This window comes from Zonotrichia albicollis, chromosome Z (assembly GCF_047830755.1).
Source record: "Zonotrichia albicollis isolate bZonAlb1 chromosome Z, bZonAlb1.hap1, whole genome shotgun sequence".
Taxonomy (NCBI): domain Eukaryota; kingdom Metazoa; phylum Chordata; class Aves; order Passeriformes; family Passerellidae; genus Zonotrichia; species Zonotrichia albicollis.
The window spans coordinates 33,739,369-33,757,314 of NC_133860.1; the positions used below are offsets into that span (position 1 = coordinate 33,739,369).

General features: G+C 40.5%; 1 protein-coding gene across 3 annotated transcripts in view; it reads left to right on the forward strand.

Annotated features, from left to right (window-relative positions):
* IL31RA (interleukin 31 receptor A) overlaps positions 1 to 12,809 on the forward strand; it is a 45,684-nt gene extending 32,875 nt beyond the window's left edge. For all 3 annotated transcript variants that reach the window (XM_074533466.1, XM_074533465.1, XM_005489788.4), the window contains 4 exons: positions 1,731 to 1,871; positions 3,034 to 3,127; positions 4,586 to 4,664; positions 5,528 to 12,809. In XM_074533466.1, coding sequence (XP_074389567.1) covers positions 1,731 to 1,871; positions 3,034 to 3,127; positions 4,586 to 4,664; positions 5,528 to 6,148 — 935 coding nt within the window. In that variant the 3' untranslated portion in view covers positions 6,149 to 12,809. The remainder of the gene's footprint in view (positions 1 to 1,730; positions 1,872 to 3,033; positions 3,128 to 4,585; positions 4,665 to 5,527) is intronic.
* The last annotated feature ends 5,137 nt before the right edge of the window (positions 12,810 to 17,946 follow it).

Consider the following 17,946-nt stretch of genomic DNA (forward strand, 5'->3'; position numbering starts at 1 on the left):
TAAAAGCAAATTTGGAAATAACACTAAAATAAGCTGTCAAGGAATAGTTTATATGGACATCATTTTAGATCAGTTTCTTCAGATGTGTTTGATTTTCTGTGCTTGCCATGGCTTTTCTGGTCTGGAGGCTGATAGCATAAATTTGAGCATACTCCTAATCTCTACCTCAGGAATAGTGTCCATACAATCTGGCAGTGTAACGGTATCTGTTCAAAATTCCTTTAGTTTAAATTTCAGCAGAAGCTTTCATGAAAAGTGTTTGGGTGACCTAAACTTTTCTTCCTATATAGTTTATGAAGAAAGCTGTTGGATCATTCAGTGCTTCAGAACTGGGTTTTTTTCTTTCTTTTTTAGACGTCATTGTCTAAAAATCAGGCACCTAACACAATCTCTTTTGCAAAGTTTTCAGACTTACAAATCTTGTGATGCTTGTTTCTTATGGATATCCAGTTCAGACCAGGGCAATTCCCAGTAATTTTTAAATGTGAAAGAGAAAGCTAATTACTTCTGTGAGATTTAGTCATCTGCACACAGTTTTTCCTATTATGTTGGTTTCTGTGTAATTTAACGCTGACAGCTTTGTGCAGGATCATCTGTGAGACACGGAGCCTCATGGTACAGAGCTGTATTTCTCCATATTACTCGTAATGTGAAGCAGGCTGTGTCCCTTTTAGAAATTCAGATTATTTTCTTTAGAAAATTAGTTGTAAATACCAGCGCAAGGGAGTGAAATTTAAATGGCAAAACATGCTGTACTGATGGTTTTTGAGGCTTCTCTGATGTCATGTGTTCTTGATAATAGTAGGATGTGGGGGTGTGTGCCAAGGTGACTTCACTAATGGCCTTCCAGCACTAGAACTTCACTTTCCCACTCATGACTTAAGAGAAACTCAGTTTATTTTAACTTGGGACATATTGCAGCATAACTATTTCCTGGGTGTTTCTCAATAGAACTGACTGAGGAAATGAGTTGCCTTTGATGTTATGCACCAGGAAATGTTTTAGTGACTGTAATTTCTTATATGAAAATGTATTTGGTACTGTTAGTAGGATTTTTTTATGAAGATGCATTTGGTACTGTTAATAGGATTTTTTTATGCCCTGCTTAAAAAAATTACAGGTGAAGCACATTACATTAATTTCGATACTGGAGAATACACTGGAAACAGTGTTCTATTCATAAAAGCATTTTGAAACTTGGAAAAAAATTCCTTTTGATTTTGACTTTCCTTTGACTTTATTGGGGTGGTATCCCAGTGTTGATAGATGACATCCTTTTGGATGATCAGTGTCTAACTGCATGTAGTAGAAATATAGTTGAATTTCACAAGCTACAGAAATTATTTGAAGTTCCTAATTTCTGAGCTAACTATTTTGAGGAAATAAAGTTCTCAAAGCACTTTCTTTTCTATGTTCTCCTGAAGATTATCAATTTTCATTGATAATCTGCAGGAGAATATAGTTCACCTATCTTTAATATTAGCAAAAATATTTGTATTTATTTTTAAAACTAAATACATAATGGTTCAGGTTTTTGCCTCAAACTTTTAAGTAGTATTGATAAATATTGTTCAGTAATTTAGGTTTCATCTTTTAAAGGATTAGTAAGGCTGCTTTGTGTTTCAAGTTACCTTTAAAATAGTTTGTGATCTGTTATTGCTGAAGTTGCTAAGTGTACAGCTCCCTGATATAACATTACTTTTGTGTGTTTACATAAATCTCCTAAAAAGATGAAACAGTGAACTCTGATGTTCTACAATACAGACTGAAGTCCTTACAGGCTAATACACAATATACTGTTCAGATTATGGCAAGCAACAAAGCTGGGGGAACCATTGGAGAGCCAAAAACCTTCAAGACTTTAAAACTGGGTAAGTAATAATCCAGTTACTTATTTCTATTTTAAAAAATGGGCTTGGAAATAAGAAATACAGGACATTGTTGTCTAGGCATTTGTTAACTTCTGTTTGTTTTTTAAGTAGTGTTGGACCAAACAAGGAAGAACTGGCAAATTGGTAGTTGAATTTAACTTAATTTCACTGACAATCTCACAGACTAAAAAACCCTCAGAATTAGAAGTCAACCCCAAAAATCTTTATTTCCTTGTCAGTTAAGCAGTGGAGTACTATGGTTGTTTGTGGAAGCAGCAGTGTGTATGCAGCTATGGGATGGGATGCCTAACAGTCCATTACAAAGTAGACTTTTCCATCTGAGAGATTTACAAAAACCACACATTGTGTTTCACCTATTCTGGTATATAAGCTTAACTGGAAAATGAGTGCAGAAGTTGTGACCAGCGAGTGTGTAGGGAAATGCCTTTTCCTCTCTTTGACTATTTGTTTTAGCCAGATTTGACAAGGTGTATTAACAACAGATCAGAATAACATTTCCTCATTTCAACTTCAGGAAGAATGTTCTCAGTATATTCCTAAATGCCTCTGGTACTCTGAAATTAGCTCAGAAATCAGCAGTGTTTCAGCCAGAGTAACTAATGTTTTTTGTAGTTTAAAATCTATCTCCTGCACTCAATTTGCTATTTATCTTTTTGTAACTGGTAGAAGTGGCATGGACCAGCAGATTTAGGTAAACGTGGTGACCAAGTGGTGGTAGAGCCTTCATTCTAGGTTGCTGTCAAAGGTTGGCATGGTATGACCCTAAGCAGCCTGATCTAGGTTTAAAGTTGCATGAAGTGATCTACAGATACCCCCTATTGTGTGATTCTGTTAAATAAAGGAAATTTTAAAATGCAATAAATCTGTTCCTGAAACATCTTGAAAAATCTCATCACAATCTGGTTTTTTGGCTCAGTAACTGTGGCTTGTTGGATTCTAAATACTCGTCTTTTAACTTGTCATAGAATGGGTGTCCTACAGTATTCTGAGTAATTTTGGCTGGTTTTGACAGAGCTCTTTAGAATTGTGCTAATTAAGTGACTTGGATATTAAAAATTAGCTGTCTTAAGGGAATACCTGAAGAAACAACAATGTGGACTAATTGGTGTTTTGGTTTTTATTTCTTTGTTTTTGTCCAAAGATAAAGAAGATATCTTTTTTATTGCTATACCTGTTGAGATAAGCATTTTGTGTCTGATAGGCCTTTGGATAACGTGTGTTTTGAAAAAACACGTGTGAGTATATTTCCTACTGGATTTTTATTTATTTTATAAATGCCTTTGTTGTGTTCAAAACCGATGTCTAAATAGAAGACAAGCAATTGAAGTAACAAATAAGTGTACAGGTTATACTTTGACTGCAGTTTATGTGCTGTAATCCAAAAATAAGTATTAATTTTAGAAAGTTTAGTAAATTGAAACAAAATAAACGGGAGAAACAGATTTACGTATCACCTACATCAGTTTATGTAAAATGCTGCATATATGCCATTTGCAGTTCCATGGTCATGTAAGTGAGGGGAGCAAACTTAAAGTCAGTTTCTGAAAAATTAATAACTCCAGGAAATAAAGCTTTCTAGACACTTTTAATACGCTAGGATGGTACTAGGACATAGGCCCTATTGCTTGTCTTACCTATAACTCTTACTAGTTGATGATGCCTCTCTTGAGCTGCAAAGGAATGAGGAAAAAACCTAGAAATTACATTCTGTGAAGATCTTTGGATGCTTGATCCTTGAGTGTGGATCTGTATCTGCACATGATTCGTAATCCTTCCATGTGCTGTCACAAATGTCCCCCAATAGACTTAAATTTTTCTCCTCTGGACATGGAGATCCAGTAATATTGCAAAGATGACTGTGAGGGTGTTTTTAAGGTTATAAAATATTTTCACAAGAAAAGTGACTGCATTATTTGGCTGATGAGAAGGTTAAAAACCTGAACTATTTTGGGGCATTCTGAGGTACTAGAACCAATACTGTTGTCAAGTGGAGAAGCACCAGGTAGTAAGTACAACTCAAGAAATAAATTCCATCCCTTTTACATCGTCATCTGTGTTGAGTATAATGAATTTTTACAATAGCAAAAACTAATTTTTTTTCTGAAGAATACTTCAGATGCAGTAGAATGTTTATATTCTTGTGTAGATAAAATTGCCATGAGAAAAGTCAAGCTAAGGACTGGTTTTCGTTCCCTTGCCCCACTACCCAGTGTCAGTGAGTGATTAAATGAGTGAGCATCCTTTATCTGCTAATTTTGGAACTCAGTGTAGTTCTAATGTGATATAGTGCTAGGGTAATTTTCCTTGAACAAATACACCTGAGGTGGATTTTCACTGAAGAAACACCCTGAAAAATGATCACAATAGAATTTGTGTACTGTCTTATTTTGGCGTGCTCTTATTTCATACACTATTTAATTGAGTAATATAATATAATAAAACATAATATAATATATAATATAAAATGGCTTTTCTGCAATGTCTCTGTAACCCAAGAGATCTTGTTTAGATCTTTTGTAATAAAAAACAGTGTATGGGGAAACAGTTTTATTGAAAAGCATTATGTTGATATAGAAAACATTTCCTTTCTGAAAGTTTGATACTTCAGCAGTTTTTGGAATTTCTGGTGATTTTTAAATTTTTAATAATCTATTTATTTCATAATTTGGCTAAAATTCCTTTCTCAATTATAGGTTTAAAAAGGTTTGCTGGCCTGATATACCAAATCCTGAAGAAAGTCTTGCAGTGGAATGGCCTCTTGCTTCATCTGTGGTAGTAGTTGGAATTTTATGTGTTAAAGAAGGGATCAAATGAAGGGAAAATAAATCCTTTTCTGGCAGTCATTTCATTAGCCAACCCCCCCCCCACCTTTATTGAGTTTCATTCTTCTTCTTCAGTGCTACAAAATGCTCTTTGTAGTATTCCAAAATAATAGGGAAGATGCATCTTCATAAAGTGTATTAACCTAATTATTATAGGATATTGGGAAATAATGTTTTGAAGTGACAAAGTGGTTGGTGGCTATGGTTCATTTAATGAAGTAAATTAAATTTGCACAGGCTATTGAGTCTATTAAATTAGGTTTCCACATCCGCACACCTCCTCTCTTCTCCACACCTCCTCTCTCCTCCACAAAAACAGTATTGCAACATATAATAAGATTTGGTATATAGTTGTACTAACAGTTCTGTCCTTTTATTTTTTGAATATTTATTCCTTATAAAAGTTTCAATGTTTATTTGAATGGAGTGGAGTTGACCAGGTTTGCACATTACACAAAGTGTAAATTGTAGATAATGGGATTTAAACTTTTTTCCCAAAATGTCTGGTTAGACAAGAAAACATGGACACAATTCAAACCTGATTCTGAGCCTTCACTGAAATTCATTATTTCATTACTTACAGAAAACCTAATATGAAAGCATTTAGTAAATGGACAGAATAACATTGCCTTTTTTAGTACTCATTCACATGTAACTGCTTCCCATCTGAAAAGCATCTAAACTCTTCACTGGTGCACGTCTGAAATTCTGAGTTAAACAGAGCTCAAACAGCAATAATTTATTTATTGAAAAATGAACTGATACATTATGTATCCCTTTGTAACTCTCCAATTTATCTCTTTGTATTGACAGAATAATTCCTTTTTGAAGAGAATGTCATCTCAGACCAAAACCGTAGACTTTGAAGAAATAAATGTTTTGGAATACTGTTTTCCTGAAGAAAGTCAGGAAGGATCCCTACTAATAAATTATGACAACCATGTTTCTGAATGTACTGGTATTAATACAAAAGGCATAACTAACAGAGATGAAAAGATACTGCATAATGAAGAGAATGAAGCTGCTAAAAGTTTTTCCCCATCCATGCCTTATATAATTACTGATCAATTTACCAGAAGTCAAATGCATTCAGCTTTCATACCAGTGAAGGAAGTCCAGCCCATAGAAATGGTGGCAAGTGATTTGTGTGGATGCCAGCAGAATCCAATTAAAAATGAAGAAAATGACAATGAGGAAGTTTTAAACCTGGAAGATTTCAATGAAAAGACACTGTTCAATCCGTACCTTAAAAATTCAGTTAAAACAAGGGAATTCCTTATTTCTGAGAGCTTGCCAGAGCACAGTACAGATGAATGCAGAAGCCAGTTAAGTGCCTTACTTCCTTTTCAACCAAATGTTCTGGCACAGTCTTACATAACAGTGGACATGTTCAGGGTGGCCAAAGGTCAGCAGTGTGAGAGGGCTCTGTTATAAAATCCTCCTGTGAGATATCCCTGGGCACTGCTGCTCACAGGCAGTCACATGTTCTGAGGTGGCTGAGCTCGATTAATTTGGATGGGAGCACCCTCTTCCTTCAAATAGTTGTGAATTAGTTTGTTATGCTGTGTGTGTATGTCAGAGTTCACTTTCAGCGTGGATGTTTGAGGTATTTGTTGGTTTGTTTTGTTTTGGTTTGGTTTTTTTTTTTTACCAGACATGCCAGTAGTGAGACAAAAGAAATAGCTTTTGTTATTTCTTCTTAGTTCTCCTGTTTCAACCTGCTCAACAAACTGATATTTGCTGCAGGAGCATCCAGCAGTACAAGCAGCTCTTCTCTTGCTCCCCACACAACCAGTTCCCAAGGCTCAGCTCTGATGGGGAAACCTGGACAGACTTGAACAGTGTCAGAATCTGCCAAATCCTTCCTTCAGTTACATGGAGCAGAGCTACTTTCCTGTCCTTATTTCCCCTGATTGTTTTTCATCTGGTTTTATATATAATGTTCCTCTTGTTTTACAAATATGTTCTACATTTCAGGAGTTGTCTTTTTGTATCCTGACTCCTGAATTAATAGTTTGGCTTATAGTTTCTTATGTTTAATGAGAGTATATTTGCTATGTTACCTGCATTTTGGAAAATGTTTTATGCTTGCTATGTTGCTTCCTTTCCTTTCTCATGGTTTTCATAGTGCTCAGCATTTTGTGCTGTTTTTGTTTCTACTGTTTGTTTCCTAAAAACCAACAGGAGAAACAAAACTTAAGAAGTTATCCTTCAATCTGCAGTTTTATCTTCTTGCTCTGTCCTTCTAATTTGTTTCAATTTAAAAGTGTGTTTCTCTGTTGAGGTTTTGATATTTTGAACTGAAAAAAATATCAACTAACTATGTCACTTTGTGTTAGAATAAGCATTGAGTTAGAAAGTTATTTTTCAGGGAGGTAATGAAAAAACACTAAGTCTGTAAAATCTCCCGAGATATTCTCTGGTGAATGATTTAGGATTAGGTATTTCTACATGAAAGATATAACTTTTGTCATTTGTTTTGTGATTTTGTTAAGTCATAAATCTAATTATAGTTTTCATTTTACAGATCAGCAATTAAGCAGTAAAACACTCGATCACACTAATTTTTTAGCAAGAAAGAGGCCATTATTGTAAAGCTCTTAGTGAATACTCTGCTAAATAACAGGTTTAAAAAGATAGAGTCAAATTAATTGTATTTGAAGGGGATGTTCAGTTTGAACATATACCCCACATATGGGGTATATGGCAATTTTAAGACTTTGAGCTATTTTTACAGCATTTAGAGACTTGATGTTATCAGTCTTGTTTACACAAGATTGTAGTTTGCACAACTACAGATTTATTTCAGGGTAAAAAAAGATACAGGAGTTATGGGGATAGAAAAACGTGAGACAAATGTGAATAGGATTAGAAAGCATTTCCTTTCTGTACAGGAAGAGGAGTGTAGGAATGGAAAATATATTGTAAGCATGAATGAGGAGGCTGAGCCTTTCCCTGGATGCTGTGGCTATTACTTGCATTGTTTTGGTGAAAACAGTGTAAAGTTTTGCATTTAGGATCTTTTTCTGTAGTTTGGAAGCTGCTTTAACTTAGAACAATGTTCCTCTAGTTGCCAAGAAAGGATGGGAAAACAATTTCTGCAAATGTTCCTTAGCCAGCAACACTGATTTCCACCTCTCCTGTTTGTTGGATCACTTTCTCAACCACAGTGTTCCAAGATGAAATGCATATATGCTTGCTCTTATAAGCCCTTGCTCACTTAGGTGAGTCATACTCTGAAATTAGGACAAAGCTTTGGTTAGGTCAGTGCTTTTTTCCTGCTTCTTCAGTTGGTTCTACACTTCTCACTTACAGTGATGTTGTTGTCTCTCTGGGCTCAGAGATCACTGATTCAATCACAGCAATTTTTTCCCTTAAATCTCAGTGTTTGTTTTAATATCACAATATCTAAAAATAAACACATGGAGGGATATTTTGGGCCTTTCTAGGAATTGATTAGCAGCTACATGAAAGCTGTATATTCTGAGTTATGTGTTTGAGACAGGTGAAAAGTGAAAATAATGCAACCTTCAAGGGATCATTAGAGAGGGGAGGTTCTTGCTGGGTGGCTTGGCTAGGTTATCTTTGTAAAAATTCTTAGGTTCTGGAGGGTAAGTATGTCCTTCTTATTTATCCCACTTTATTTTCTTCCCTATTGATATGCTGCTTTTCTCTCCTTATTTTTCTGCTTCCCTTCCCCATTATTTTCTCAGAAAAAGCAAAGTGCTGGAAGTGGGCTCAATACATTCCAGAAAGGAAGGCCGCCTTTTGCACATGCTTTGGAAAGAAAGCTTCTTGTACTTGTTTATTTTGCATGGAGAGTTGTATTCTTTCTGACCCTTTGCAATGTTTTTTTCAAACTAACACTGTGAACCATTAAAAAATTAAAACTGAGAAAATGTGTAAATTTATTGTATTGATTTTTTACTAAATGCATCATTTAGACATTTTAGATTTTCATATTCATATAGAATAAGTCTCACTTTGGACTGCTGTTTATAGGGTCGCAAGAGAGTGGGCTTTAATCATAGTATTTTTCTATGGCCACAATTTGAGTTGGTAACTTCCTTTGAATGTTCAACCACAAAAGTATTATTCCACTTGCGTTGTTATTCAGGCAAGAAAAATAAGTTTCCACATCAGCTTGTTAATGAAACAGGTACTTATTAGACAGCACTAATTCCTGGGAGCAGACAGTGGTCTGAAAAAAATCAAGAGGAGCTCAGCCCAGGTGCTGTTTGTCAAGGACTAATGAGCCTAGGAGTAATGAGCATTTCTCAGCTTATGGTGTGGCTGGTGAGGGAGGATGGGATGCAGCACCACAATCCACCTCATGACTTAAGTCAGCTTCTCTGGGCAGGCTATCCCAGGCAGCACTGCAGCCTTGGACTGCAAAGCTGCCCCATGGAAAAGGAGCTGGGGGTGCTGGTGACAGCAGCTGAACATGAGCCAGGCTGTGCCCAGGGGGCCAAGAAGGCCAATGGCATCCTGGCCTGGATCAGCAATGCTGTGGCCAGCAGGGCCAGGGCAGGGATTGTCCCCCTGTGCTGGGCCCTGCTGAGGCTGCACCTCCAGTGCTGTGCCCAGGGCTGGGCCCTCACTGCAGGAAAGGCCCTGAGGGGCTGGAGAGAGTCCAGAGAAGGACAATGGAGCTGGGGCAGGGTCTGGGGCACAAGTGCTGTGAGGAGCAGCTGAGGGAGCTGGGGGTGTTTGTCCTGGAGAAAAGGAGGCTCAGGGGGGACCTTATCACTCTCTACAGCTGCCTGAAGGGAGGCTGTGGCTGGATGGGGATTGGCTTCTTCTCCTAAGACACAAATGGTAGGATAAGAGGAAATAGCCTCAAATTGTGACAGGAAGGGTTTAGATTGGATATTAGGAAAAATTTCTCCACCTGTCATGCACTTGGCCAAGCTGCCCAGGGAAGTGTTGAGGTCACCAATGTGGGGGTATATAAAAGATGAGTGTATGTGGCTCTTGGGGACATAGTTAAGTGTGAACTTGGTAGTACTAGGTTAATAGTTGGACTCCATGATCTTACAGGTACCTTCCAACCTAAAGAAGCCTGTGACTATAAAGGGCACATTCAAAACATTATCCAATTTATTGATGTTATGTATTTCCCCAAGGCAGAAAGGAGCTGAGAACTTAATGAGATCTGAAATCTCATCAGACTTTTTGTAGGTGCACCCATGCATACCATTCCTAAATACAAAGATTACCTTAGAATTACCTCTGTGCCATTCTAACCTACTCAACACACTCATTTCTTGCTTGTTCAGAGCTTCTTTTCAACTAGTTGTCCATTACTTTTATTAGTATCTGCTCTCCCCTCCAACTTCTTTTTGTCTCCCTAGTTGTTGTTAGACTTTAAATCAGGAGCTGTTCAGCTGTTCGTGCATCCTTGCTGTGAGAATATGTTGCAAAGGCACAGTTAAAGGGAGCTGAAATGCACTCTCTTTTCCTAGTACTTGCAGAAGCAGACCACCTCTGGATGTAGAAAGGAGAGCAGTTAGCCCTGTCACTGCTGCAAAGTGGTGTAGCTTCATCAGAAGGGATGCAGTTATGCAGATATACACACACATATATCATGTGTGTATACATAGATGCATCTGTGTAACTGCACTGATTCCTTTGAGAACTGGCTGCTGAAGTGCTTGTGTACACCTGAGCATATTCGTGTGTGCACGTGCCTGAGCCCAGACACAGTGAAGTGTCATCGTCAGGCTAGTTTGTGCAGGAGTACTAGCAGAGAAGGAAGTTGTTTATGTGATTTATGTTGCTGCATAGTGCCAATCACCAGCACAGAAGGCATTACAGGATGCTTCACTGCTGGGATGCTCTCTTTTGCATTGGGCACGGAGTCTGGCATAACAGCCCACAAGGTCCTGGCCCTTGACCAGAAGCCCTAGCCCATGTTTGGGCTGTGTCTGTTGATTCAGATTGGTGTTCCTTGCTGCTGAGTTTAGTGTGTGAGGAGGTGACTGGCTCCCTCCATTCACACTAGGACAATCTGGATGCTCAGGAAGCTTTAGGTGCATGGAGGCTGGAGTCCAGAGCTACCGGGTAGGAATATCGCGCATTGCTCCCATGATACAGGTAATTGCTAAGATCAGTAGTAAGATAATAACTTTGATGCCTTGTGATTGCAGCTGTGCTAGGCAAGGCAGCTCTCAGGGGTAAGTTGAGTAGATCTGTGCAGACACAGCAACCACCACAGGGTATTAATGCTGAGCTAGGTATCACACATTTTAAATGACACTGAAGGGCTGGGTGGAACAAATGTCAGAGACCACGCTCTGTGCAGCCTCAGATAAACTGTGGTGCCCACATTGGGATGTGGCCATGAAGACAAGGTTTGTCTCGTGTTTTTTTGCAGCTGGACAGTACCATGTCCCGTGCCCTTACATTGCCAAGGATTAGAAATATTACAAGATAACGAATCAGCTGAAGTTCTACCTCAGAGAAATATCTGATTTTAATTTTGAATGCTCCCTTGATGAATCAGAATAAGACACCTTTGTTGTAACAGAGGTTTTGTGTATTGGGTTGTAATATTTTAGCTTTGCTTATCTAGTTGTCAAAGTACAAAATAGCAAAGATCACAGTGCTTGAGAAGTAGTTTGTATGGCAAGCAGTGCAATTCTATATCTCAGTGGTCATACAAAACAATGTTTTGAATGAAAAAATCATGCTCCTTAAGCTTTTAAGAGGTAATCTGCAAATATTTATTCAATAGTTTTCTCTTTTGCTAGTAGCTATTCTGAAACAGTCAGATAAGATCTCCTGCTAAAGATCACTTGAAAATAACACACAGAGCTTATATACCTTAAATTATTTAAGGCTATATGAAAGCTTCTTGTAAACAGTTGAAATGGATACTAATTTAAGCTAATGTCTATGTTGCTTTGTTCTTGTATCAATCTGCTGCAAAGCCAGTGAAAGTTTTGTTCCACTGCTCTGTGTTAATGTCTGGCATGTCAATAACAGGAAGCAAGGTACAGTCTCATAATCTCACTGCAGGTGAGTCTTGAGCCCATAATAATTTGAGTTTATTGCAAGTATAGTCTCTTCTGTCTCCCAGCACAATGTAAATAAAATATGCAGCAATCTTGTGGTGCTTCTGTGGAAAGGCTGGAAAATGTGTTACTCTTGCCTCCTTGCATAAATAAAGGAATTTATATGTCCTGTGAACAAAGGATGGCATTTGTAAATAGAGCTGACAAAAAATCATTAAGCATTGTTTTACTGTTTTTATACCATGACTTGTTCTTACTCTTTATTAGATGTATTTATTCTAAAATACTGTTATTAATTCCAAAATACTTCTAGTGTGCATGATGTGTTTTGCAGTCTGAGAATTTATGAAGAGGGGTCTGAGCAAGACAGTGTCAATTTCATTGGTTATGTCTTTCTTTCTTCTACTTTGCATAAATTTTTTTTCTTAGTATTTGACCAAAATGTTGTTATTCTGGTGAACATGAACTAATTTGCCTTCTCTTTTACTGGGCTTTCTAATGATTATTTTGTTTGCTTTTTTTCTCAAGAATAAATAGTCATTTTACTGCTGCCTCACTGTTTAATTAAGAACTATTGTTTTATCTAGGTCTCTTGAACTCAGAACATGAGTATGAAGAGTAACAATAAAAAAATTGTAACAGATGTTTGACTAACACATTCTTCTGTGAGTCAATATTTTAAAAATAGATTGATTTTCAAGAATATCAAAACATTAATAGAAACAGATGTGCATACTTATGCTGTAAATTTATCCTTTCAGTATCCTAACAGGACACTTGAAAAGTAAACAGCATGATTATTTAGTGCTGCCCATTTGTAGCAGAATGGAGAAAAGACTGATGGCTCAAAACAGCAGAAGTGCAAGCTCAGAGCAGGGAGCAGGGCAAGTTCTGGGTAGGTGGTGCTGCCGAGCCATCACCTCCCAGCCCCAGCCTCACGACTTCCTTTTCTCAAAATCTGCGTCACTTAAAATTGGAGTTTGCTAAGGGAGTGCTTTGTGAAGTGCCTTGCTTTAATTGGATGTTGCTTTAAAATTTGCCAAGTACTTTATTATCTAAAATTTGCAAATAAAATCTATTCAACCTCCTGAGAAGTTTGTTGTCTTCTGCTGAGGGTGTTGAAATACTGCAGCCCTTTCAAACACTCACCAAGTGAGTTCAGGGGGCCTAACACCATTCCTACGCTCTACTTCCTTCAGCTCTTGAAAGAGAAAAGTGTAGAAAATGCTCTCAGCAGACAGAAAGGGGCACAGCTTCAAGCCAGTCAGGTATCTAACTTTACCTGAGAGGTTAACATGCCAGGGGGCAGGCTGTCCTGAGATGCCCCAACTACAGATCAAGGATGTCCTTTCCCAGGGTCCTGAATTACTCAGGTTATTCAAGTGAGCTTTGGGAGCATGGAGGAGGGTGGAGGGCTGGCCCACAGCTCCTTCACTGAGGGATGAAGGTTCTGGGAGAGTTTCCCCGTGGGAGCTCAGTAACATCTCAGGCTGCAGTGGGCTTGTTTCACAATTCAAGCTGTCAAAGAAACTATGCTATAATATGGTGGTTTATATTTTAAAAGTGCTGCTTTAGCATTGACTAGTGCTACAATTGAGTAGTGAGGTCCAGACTTTTGAGTTTGAATGTCTGCTACCAACATTTTTCTCAGTCCCTTGGGCTGCTTTGATTCCAAGGCATTGCTCAACCCCACACTGATGAGTAGTAAGTCTGCTGAGCCAACTAGTACATTGTTTCTGTTTCAGTGTATGACCTGATAATAATGAAGTTTCTGAGTACTTATTTCTTGGAAAAGTAGCCCTATATTTCCTGGGTTTGTCATTGCTCTGCTCAGAATGTAATAGTAGCCCAGCCAAGGCTAATTTCTGCAGAATTTTCTCGACTACATGAGCAACTGAATGTCTAATGGAATTTAACAAAGAAGTAACACTTTTCATAACCACAGAAATGTTATGCAAGAGTATCTAGGGGTGTCAGAGACAATGAGCATAAGATTATAAACACAGTTAATGCTCTGGATGTCCACTTAGACCATCACTAATCTGAACTGAACACTTTATTCTGAAGTAAAAGAGCACAAAAGACTTTCTAAAATGTTACTATGGCAAATCAGGTCCTAATGTAAGAAATTTCTTTATTATACCAAATGAGCCTAGCACAATTCTGCAGTGAATCTTTTCATAGCCAGTGTCTGCTAAGTCTGGACATGGGGACATGGACTCCATGCTGTATTACTGTTACTGTCTTAAAAAGTTAGCTGAGAGGGTTTGAGTTGGGGGAGGTGTTTAGTTTTTGTTTCTTTCTCCTGTTTGGTTATGTTTTGATCTCTTTTAGTGTAGGAATTTATGCCAGCATCAATAGTTTATGAGCTACAGATATTTTTATTTACAAAATATGTTTCTAAATCATCTGAACACAAAAAGGTTTGAGCAGTGGTGGATGGTGTCTTTGCTTTGAACATAAAGAATTTTTGTCACCAGAATACTGCCCAGAAATGCTCATACCCAGCTGTGTTCATGGCTTGCTGCCTTTGCTGCCTGCTTCTCTCTCCCATGACCTTACACCTCCTTCAAACATGCTCCATGCATTTACTTTCATCTCTAGCTATTTTTTTTTTGTTTTGTTTTATAGCTTGGCTCACAAAGAGGCTTGGATTATTAATTGTCTTTAGGGTCTGCATCTCTTTTCTGCTTTTGCTTTTATTTTCTGGGAGCTTAATTGTTTTACATTTCTGTCAAGTCTTCTACAAGTTCTTGAGTCAGACAAGGTTTCCCAACATCTGATCTGCAAGGAAGGAAGGAAGCAGGGGAGTGTTGAATCATTTTGGATGACAAAGAACACAGACGAGTTTAGATTTTGCTATTTTTCACCTTTCTTCCAGCACAAAGGGCTGGTTCTTTGTTTGTAAGTACTGTCTTTATTAAGCAAAGGAGAATCCTGGAAATAAGCTGTGCATTGAATCTCCTGATGCTCCACAGTGAGAGGGAGGGGAGCTGCTTGAGCTCAAATAGGGGCTGACACCATCCTTTGCTCCCATTCCTTTTTACCTTTCCTGTGCACATCCTCACTTCCCCAACCCCGCTGTCTCGATGCAAAACCATCAAAAAAATTGCTGTGAAATTACCTAAGCCTTGGGTTTATTAGCAGGTCTGCTCACTTGTGGATATGGACCAGGTTCCTGATCTAAGGTAGAACCAAGGTAGCTCGTTTCTCAGGAACTGAGCTGGCAATGCCCTGTCTAATACATATAGAAACAGAGCTGTGTAAATCCCTCACAACCCTGCTTGTTTTGTGATGACTTGGGTTCTTTTGTTGCTGTCTCCTCAGGTAAATTCTTGTATGCATTGTCTCCAGCTTTGGTTGTTCTTTTCCCATGACTGAGGTCAGTCTTGGGAAATTTTGTAATGATTGATTTTTTCTTTAATGATAGGGCTAACTAGAGTTTCTCTCTAGAGCCACATGTTGTGCAAGGTTATCTGTTTACTTGGGGTTTTGTGGCCAAGTCTGAGTTTCACTGCCTTTAAAGGAATTTCTACTCTGTCAATGTTTATTTATTTTTGGTGTTTCTATGCTGACATTTTTATTTAAGTTATTCCACATGTTGCACTTTCAGAGAGTCTGACCTTTTTCCTACATTACAGACAACCTAATTCTAAAGACTGATACAAGATCTCTTATTCTTCAAGCTCATAAAATGATTCGATTTGCTTCCATTTACAGATGTGTATCTCTTCATTATCTATCTAAATGGCATTAATTTATATAGATAAGTAAAATGGAGAGGCTTTCTGACACATGCAAGAATGTTAATAGTTTCACTTAAGGAAGATATCCAGCAGAGAGAGGAGTAAAAACACATGCAGCAAATGGAGCATAATGGGGATGTGCTACAAGCGCTATGCCCTGAGCAGATTCTGGAGACATCTGCTATTGCCCTGGGGCTGTTCGGGAAACTCTGGTGTCTGAGACAAGAAGCTGGGAGGGAAGGAGGGGCACTCTTCAGGTGTCTGGCTGAACGCAGCAAGTTCTGTGTAATGCATGATAGAGGACAGCCAGAGTACGTTTTAAAGTTTATTACAGTGACTGCATTTAGGGAAGTTGCCTAGTACCAAAATGGGCAGTGTGCATGGGGAGATGGTCCCGGGGGTCTTTGGTGCACCTTCGTGTGTTTTTTTGCCAATGGCAAATCTCCTCAGAACGGGGAAAAGCTTTATCTGATCAAGCAGGAAGAGTTGTGCTGCCACAGGTTTAGTCCAGAAATGGTCTTCAGGAGCCTCGAGTTTTTTCCCAAAGCGGTGATTGCTTATCTGGGCGGAGCAGGGCAGCGATTCAGGCTGCAGCCGAGCATGAGAACAGGCTTCCTGTCAGCAATTCCAGCCCATCCGTGGCAGGTCCGCCCCGTGGGGACAAGGAACCGGAGATTGGGGCCGTTTCACGCGGAGCCGCTATTGTGAGGCCCCATCTGGGCACGGTGTGCCGGGCGGGATCGGGGGCAATCCGATCCGGGCGGCAGCAGGCGGGCGATGAGCCTGCCCTGACCGGGATTTGTGACTCAGGGTAATGGAAAACCTGAGCAAGGCTTTGCGCGGGAGCGGAATGGAACAAGAGAACCCAAGGGGACCTGCTGAGCTGCCGGAAAATAAATGTAACAAGTATTACACCCGCTCAGGAGCCGGGCTGGAGCCGTCAGCCGGCCGGCTGTCACGGGCAGCGTGTGCTGCCCTCTCCCGGCACGGCCCTGGCGGGCTGAACGGGCCACAGTGCCGGGAGAGGCCAGGAGTGGGGCTGTGCCGTGCCGTGCCGTGCTGTGCCGTGCCGTGCCGTGCTATGCCGTGCCGTGGTGTGCTGTGCTGTCCATGCCGTGCCGTGGTGTGTCGTGCTATACCGTGCTGTGCCCTGCCGTGCTATGCCGTGCTGTGCCATGCCGTGCCGTGCCGTGGTGTGCTGTGCAGGGCCATGCTGTGCGCTGAGAGCAGCGGATCTGCAGCGCTCTGGGTCCCCAGGTGCTGCCCAGGCTGCCCCACTGCCCCAGCTCCACGGTGCTCCCTCGCTGGTCCCAGCACGGCTCTGCTCAGCTGCACCCCAGGAATGCGTGCCCGGGCACTCACAGCCCTACGGGACACTCCCTGAGCAGCTTCACTCGGGATTCTGGCACCAGAACCTGCTGCATGACACTGCAGCCGGGTAACAGGCTGTGCCAGCAGCGCAGGGCCAGCCGAGAGCTGCGGGAGCTCTGTGGCTCCCACTGAAACCTGCTGCTGGCCCCGACCCAGCTCAGTGCACAGGCCGGCTGCGTGTCTCGGGAGTCATCACAAAAGGAAAGCCAGGGCAACGCCCAGGACACCAGTGCACAGAACACTTCCATTTCCAGGCCAGCCTGGAGTCAGATTACTCATTGGGAAAGTCATACTGCATCTCCCAGTTGGAGATGTGTGTCACCAGGGTCACTAGTGCTCAGCTTCCTTGGCTGATCCAGGAATTTCCTAGCTGTTTTGTAGGGAGTGGGAGGAATATTTTGGCTCTGCTAGTTATTTTGTGTGGATGGATTCTGCTGGGAAGTCAGAAAGGCACTGGATCACCTTGCCATGAATAGCACAAATAACTGGAAAATACGTGTAAGATGACTTTGCAGAGAGGTTTAGTGCTGCTGAACAAGGCAGAGATCGCCCAGCTGCACTGCTGGGGCTGGGCTGGCAGGGCCCTGTGCCCTCTCAGGGTGCTGTGCTGCTGTCCAGTGCCCACCCTGGCTGCTGCAAAGGTAGAACATGGTTAGGCACACCTGCTGCTCCTGTGCTCCAGACTCTGCCATGCGGATGGAAAACTGCTTCCTTCCAGGAACCGAGCTGCTTCTGGAGTTCTGAGTGTACAGAGCCCAAGCACGTTTCCTGTCTTGTTCTGGCAGCAGGGAGCAGCCTGTAAAGGACAAACTGCTGCCTCCTCTTCTGCACGCACTTTGTGCTCCTTGTGGAGCTCAGCTGCCCCAATGCTCATCAGCTGTGAGCACAGGGCAGCGGGACACACAGAAATGCTACGGCTCTCTATAAAGGTGAAGGGCCTTAAGTGAAACAGTGGTCAGGGAACAACTGTGCAGTAAACCATCATTTTGGAATAGGAGTCTGCATCTAGCACCACCAAGCATTAACTCATACGAAACACATCTGGGATGGCTCTTCTGTGGCAATAATAATTTCTGGTGACATGTAATGGAACACCCCC